We start from the raw sequence: 5,355 nt of genomic DNA, 5'->3' as shown, positions 1-5,355 counted from the left end.
TCTCAATTGGTAAATTCAATTCTTAAAATGACTCCTCAACAAACCTTCTAATTATTCTTTAAATACGTTCAACACTGACACTGACATCCCGTGCAGTACCAATAAACAAGTCTAATTCTAGGAACGAGAGTTACCGCAAATTCACCTCTTTCCAACGTCATCCTGTCACAATTAATTATGTTACAGCTGCTGCAACCATTTCTATAACAAAGTTCATCTCGTTAGATTTCCGACGCTTCAAACGGAACTCAAATCGGATGTCCAGAACTCCAGTTATGAATTTTCGAAGTTCTGCAGCTATTCAGCAATTTTCCTGCGTTTTGTTTACGAAAATCTCATCCCAAAACTCATTCTCTTTAACTCGATCACATTCCAAACAGCTCCTTATCACATCTCTTCACTTCCAAACATTCTTATAACTTGAGCAACACATCCTATCGCCGAAGTGCTATTTCTGAAACATTACAACATCAATCCTCTTTGCAACTTGCAGGTGACTCTCTTCCGAGGTGTAAGGCTACACAACTGACAACTTCGCAGCACACCAACAGAGCTGATACATTGCAACTTTCTAATTTCCTTCTCTTACAATAACTGTCAATTACCTCTAATCATCTTACAACTGAAACATAACTGAGAAGCGAAACTTCTCCCCCACTTGTTTCAAACCAACTTCCACAACAAACAACAAAGTACCGACAGTGATTCACTCACATGTCGCGTACCAAGGGATAATATGCCGACAGTATTCAACCGTCGTGCAACTCAACTGACTCGACAATTGGCCGGACGGACCGACCTGCTCTGATACCACTATTGTAACACCCTTCTAAACCCCGCGGAACTTAATAAAATAATTCAGAGTAAAACATGAAAACAAGGGTGCCACAATTCAATTTAAAACAAATTATCATAAATCAATTGTCATGCTTCACTTAGGGGAAAATCATCCATTTAACAAAATCATAATACATAAACATCTCATGTTAACACAGCGGACAATTCATCATTCGGATAAGCATAATATCATCTATGCAGTATCCCGCAGAATTAATACAATAACAACACGATAGAGTATTATCATAAACTCTAAACTAGCGTTCCCCCAGTGTTACAATATCAGAGCATGACACCGACGCTATACTAAACGAACTGACTCATGAGCTAATCCTCACCGAGCCAAAAGCCGCTACTCGCCAATCTGAAATCATCAAATTAAGGGTGAGTCTCATTCACAATTAACAAATGTTATCGAATCATAAACAATAACACATCATAGTCACATCATTCATCCAATTTCATTATATTCAGATTGTCATGAAGTACTCATCAACACACAACAACAAATAGAATACATTACCAAGAGGCAACACCATAATTCATCCAAACAAATCATAACCATTACACAATCATCACATATTATAACATTGGACAATCTTCCATTCATGTTATAATAACACAAGTAGCCTAATGCAAATGCAACTATATGCATGTGGTACCAAAATCTGGGATAACCCATCTCACCGATCCACCATCGTCAAGGATACGGCAACACCCACTCACTAATTCCACACAATGGGAATTAGCTACCACTGATCCACCATCGTCAAGGACCAGCCACATAATGATTATGAATGCATGTATCAACCATAACATGCTTATCACCCACATAAATCAACCAAATGTCATAATCATCAACCACCACAATAATCAATAGCCATACACAGTTATGCTATTTCTCAACCACAATAAGATACATATTTTACATCAACAATATATGTATAACAAACACCAATTACAACCACAACATTATAACAGGTACATCATTCATTATACAGTGCAACAACAATAACACCCCTCACAATCGTGTACCAAGTACAACAAAGCAACTCATCAACGACAGAGTATTTACCTCATCATTCCTCAAAACACATGATAACCATATTTACCATGAATAACACCCATTTTCACAATTAACAGAAGCAACCACATTATCACAACATACATCATTGCACATATTCAATTATGCACACAACAACCATTGCACCTCATCAGCTATGCAAAACCAGAATAAACCACATTTGAAGAAAATGATACTTTTTAAAATAAAATCAAGTTTTTATTGTTTTATTCATTTCATATGGTAGAACATTCAATTTAAGGAACAACGTCCAAAACGGCGTCTAAAACGGACTTACGGTTTGAAAGTTACACATCTTTAACTTTTTACAAGAAAACAGTTATCGCTACAGCACGCGGCGCAACCAAAGTTCGCGGCGCGACCTGAAGCACACAAACACATTCGCGGCGCCAACCTATGCACCCGGCGCGATGCGAGAAAACAAGTACGCCTTCGCGGCGCGCACCTACCTTCGCGGCGCGAACTGGCAAAAGTCAGAGTTTCCATCGCAATTGACAGCATTACGGGATTTACCCCAAAATCCCCAAAAACCAACCCAAGTTATGTCATGAACCTCAAATACCACCATATCAGCCACATACATGTTATAACACAAATATAACACACAAAGAGGATCATTTAATCATCATAACAATCATATAATCATACAATTCATCAAATCATACAATTCCCCTCAAAGTCATCCCAAAACCCCAATCCATCATATAACCAATTGACCAAAAACAATGCATCTAAATCAGTCCTATTATCTATGATACGATAAAAGATATTAACCGGAAGAGTCCCCCCTTACCTTAGCCAAGGATCTTGATTAGCCCTCTTCCTCTTCTGTTCCTCTTTCACGTATCAGCACTTCTACTCTTCTGCTCCTCTTCCACCTCTATTTTCCTTTTTTCCTCAATTCCTTATTTTTATAAAAAAATAGATTTTAATTTAGTAAAGGGCTTTACTAACATAGCACCCCCTCTTTACTAATACCACACTTGGCCCAACACTATAAACCATCTTTCTTCCAATTAAACCCCACCAACCACCAATAATTCTAATTATAAATTAAATTTCCATTTAAATTAAAAATTAAAATATACGGGTGTTACAGGCGCCGTTGTCGGGGATTGGTGTCAATATTGCACGCATTGCAATAGTTTTTATTTTGAGTTTTTTTTGTTTTTAAATTTAATTGGTTGTTTCACGCGTTTGTTAGTTTTTGCAGAATTTATTGTATGCGCAACAAGGTTTCCAGCGATCAACTTCTTTTTGATCCCGAGATCGAAAGGACCGCTAGGAGGTTAAACAGCAAAACACGAAGGAGAGCAAACATAGCAAGGGCAAGAGACAATGCAACCGCGACATCGTCACAAACATTAGAAACAATTGACGAGTCATCAGAAGGACTTCTCTTTCACAAACTATTTGCTGAAGAAGAACAAGAAGTCATCATACAACCAACTGTTGTAAATATGGCTGCCACAGTTCCATGTGCAAATAGTCCAAGACTTAACTCACAGTTCGCTAGGACTGCCGCCAACGGGTGGACATCAGAATTGAAGACCGGTATTCTGCAGGTAATTTGTGCTAGTCCTTTCGCCGGATTGTACCATGAAGACCCATACACACATCTTACTCGATTCTATGAGTTAGCAGGTACAACGGGTGTAGCTCAAGATGATGAAGAAACATTGTTCAAGAGGTTGTTTCCACATTATTTTCTATCTAAGGCAAAATATTGGTACCTGGATCAACCCGAAGCAGTAATGACTGATTGGAATACCTTGGAAGAATTTCTTTTGGAAAGGTTTTACTCTCAAAACCGATTATTTGATGCAAAAACCGCAATAGCGGTATTCTCGCAAGGCAATAATGAATCATTGAATGAAGCGTGGGAGAGGTATAAAGCTATGCTGAGGAAGTGTAAGGGACACGGTTTTGCAGAAGTTGATCAAATCCACATGTTCCACAATGGTCTCACACCCACAAACAAGACAATCTTGGATGCCACAGCTGGTGGCTCACTTATGTCCAAGACACCCGCTGAAGCTACTCATGATCGAACTGTCAGAGATAAGAAGCCCGAAATTTTAGAGTTGAATAATAGTGATGCTCTGTTGGCTCAGAACAAGTTGCTAACATCACAAGTGGAGCTTTTGACACAACAAATGTCTAAACTACCGCAACAACTCAAGGAGCTGAATGGTGTCTCTAATTCCTATCAAGTTGCTAAGTGTGAGCTATACAAGGGAGATCATCAAACCGGATTTTGCCCGCCAGTCTTGGAAGAAGAAGTGAATTACATGAACAAGAACCAAGAACAAAGGCATAATCAATATCAGAATCACCCTCCGTATCAACAAGGTTATCCACCAAGGAATAACAATCAAGGTTATCAACAAAGGCCGCATAATCAAGGGTACCGACAACAAGCCTTTCAACCTTACACTCAACCGCCACCACAATAGCAAGGAGGACCGTCAAAGTTGGAAGAAACTATGACACAATTCATGCAGATGTCAATGACAAACCAGAAGAATAAGGAGGCAGCCATCAAAAATTTGGAAACTCAAGTGTGCCAACTTGCTAAGTAGATTGCAGCTAATCAATCGAATGCAACATTCTCCGCCAATACTCAAGAGAATCCAAAAGAGCATTGCAAAGCAATGGTGACAAGAACTGGGCAAAAAGGAAGTAATGACGAAGTTGAAAACAATGATGCTGAGAAGGAAACAGAAAAGAAAGATGACAATCATGATGAAGAAGATGAGGAAAATGAAATTATTACAGGTGAGGCGGACCAAAGAAATATGAATAAAGAAGTGGAAAAAAAGAGACAAATCAAAAAGAAAGAGTGCGAGTGAAAAGATGGCAAACAACGTGATACCAAGTCAACATCTGCCATATCCCCATGCTCCATCAAAGAAGGACAATGCTAGGGAGTATGCAAGGTTTATGGAAATTTTTAAGCAATCACAAATTAATATTCCATTCTCCGAAGCAATTGCTCAAATGCCAAAGTATGTGAAATTCATGAAGGATATCTTGACAAAGAAGAAAAGACCGAAAAAAGAAGTTGTTATCCTTGATGCACAATGTAGCGCTATAGTATCTCGTCTCCCTCAAAAGGCGAGAGACCCCGGTTGAGTCACATTACCGGTTACAATTGGTAATCAAAATATTGGGAATGGATTGATCGATCTAGGTTCGAGTATCAATTTAATTCCTCTATCAATAGTGAAGCGGTTGGGAAATATTGAGATGAAGTCAACAAGAATGACTTTACAATTAGCAGATAAATCAACCACTCTCCCTTACGGTGTTGCACAAGACATGTTAGTAAAAGTGGATAAATTTTTGTTTCCGGTGTATTTTGTTGTGATTGACATGGAAGAAGACAAGGAGTCATCTATCATTCTTGGAAGACCATTCATGATAACAACCCG

At 38.7% G+C, this 5,355-nt stretch overlaps 1 protein-coding gene across 1 annotated transcript; it reads left to right on the top strand.

Moving 5' to 3' along the window:
- Nucleotides 1–3,381: 3,381 nt before the first annotated feature.
- LOC131640049 (uncharacterized) lies at nucleotides 3,382–4,773 on the top strand. The gene is made up of 2 exons (XM_058910462.1): nucleotides 3,382–4,273; nucleotides 4,511–4,773. The coding sequence occupies exons 1-2, from the start codon at nucleotides 3,382–3,384 to the stop codon at nucleotides 4,771–4,773; spliced, it is 1,155 nt and encodes a 384-aa protein (XP_058766445.1).
- Nucleotides 4,774–5,355: the final 582 nt, after the last annotated feature.

Source organism: Vicia villosa, unplaced genomic scaffold (genome assembly GCF_029867415.1).
Source record: "Vicia villosa cultivar HV-30 ecotype Madison, WI unplaced genomic scaffold, Vvil1.0 ctg.002913F_1_1, whole genome shotgun sequence".
Lineage (NCBI taxonomy): Eukaryota > Viridiplantae > Streptophyta > Magnoliopsida > Fabales > Fabaceae > Vicia > Vicia villosa.
Note: the sequence above shows the minus strand (reverse complement) of the source record. Positions and strands in the feature narration are given on the sequence as shown.

Coding starts and splice junctions, on each gene's coding strand:
- LOC131640049 (XM_058910462.1), top strand. CDS start 3,382: ATGGCTGCCACAGTTCCATGTGCAAATAGTCCAAGACTTAACTCACAG. Junction 4,274..4,510: donor TCACCCTCCGTATCAACAAG/GTTATCCACCAA, acceptor AGTAGATTGCAG/CTAATCAATCGAATGCAACA.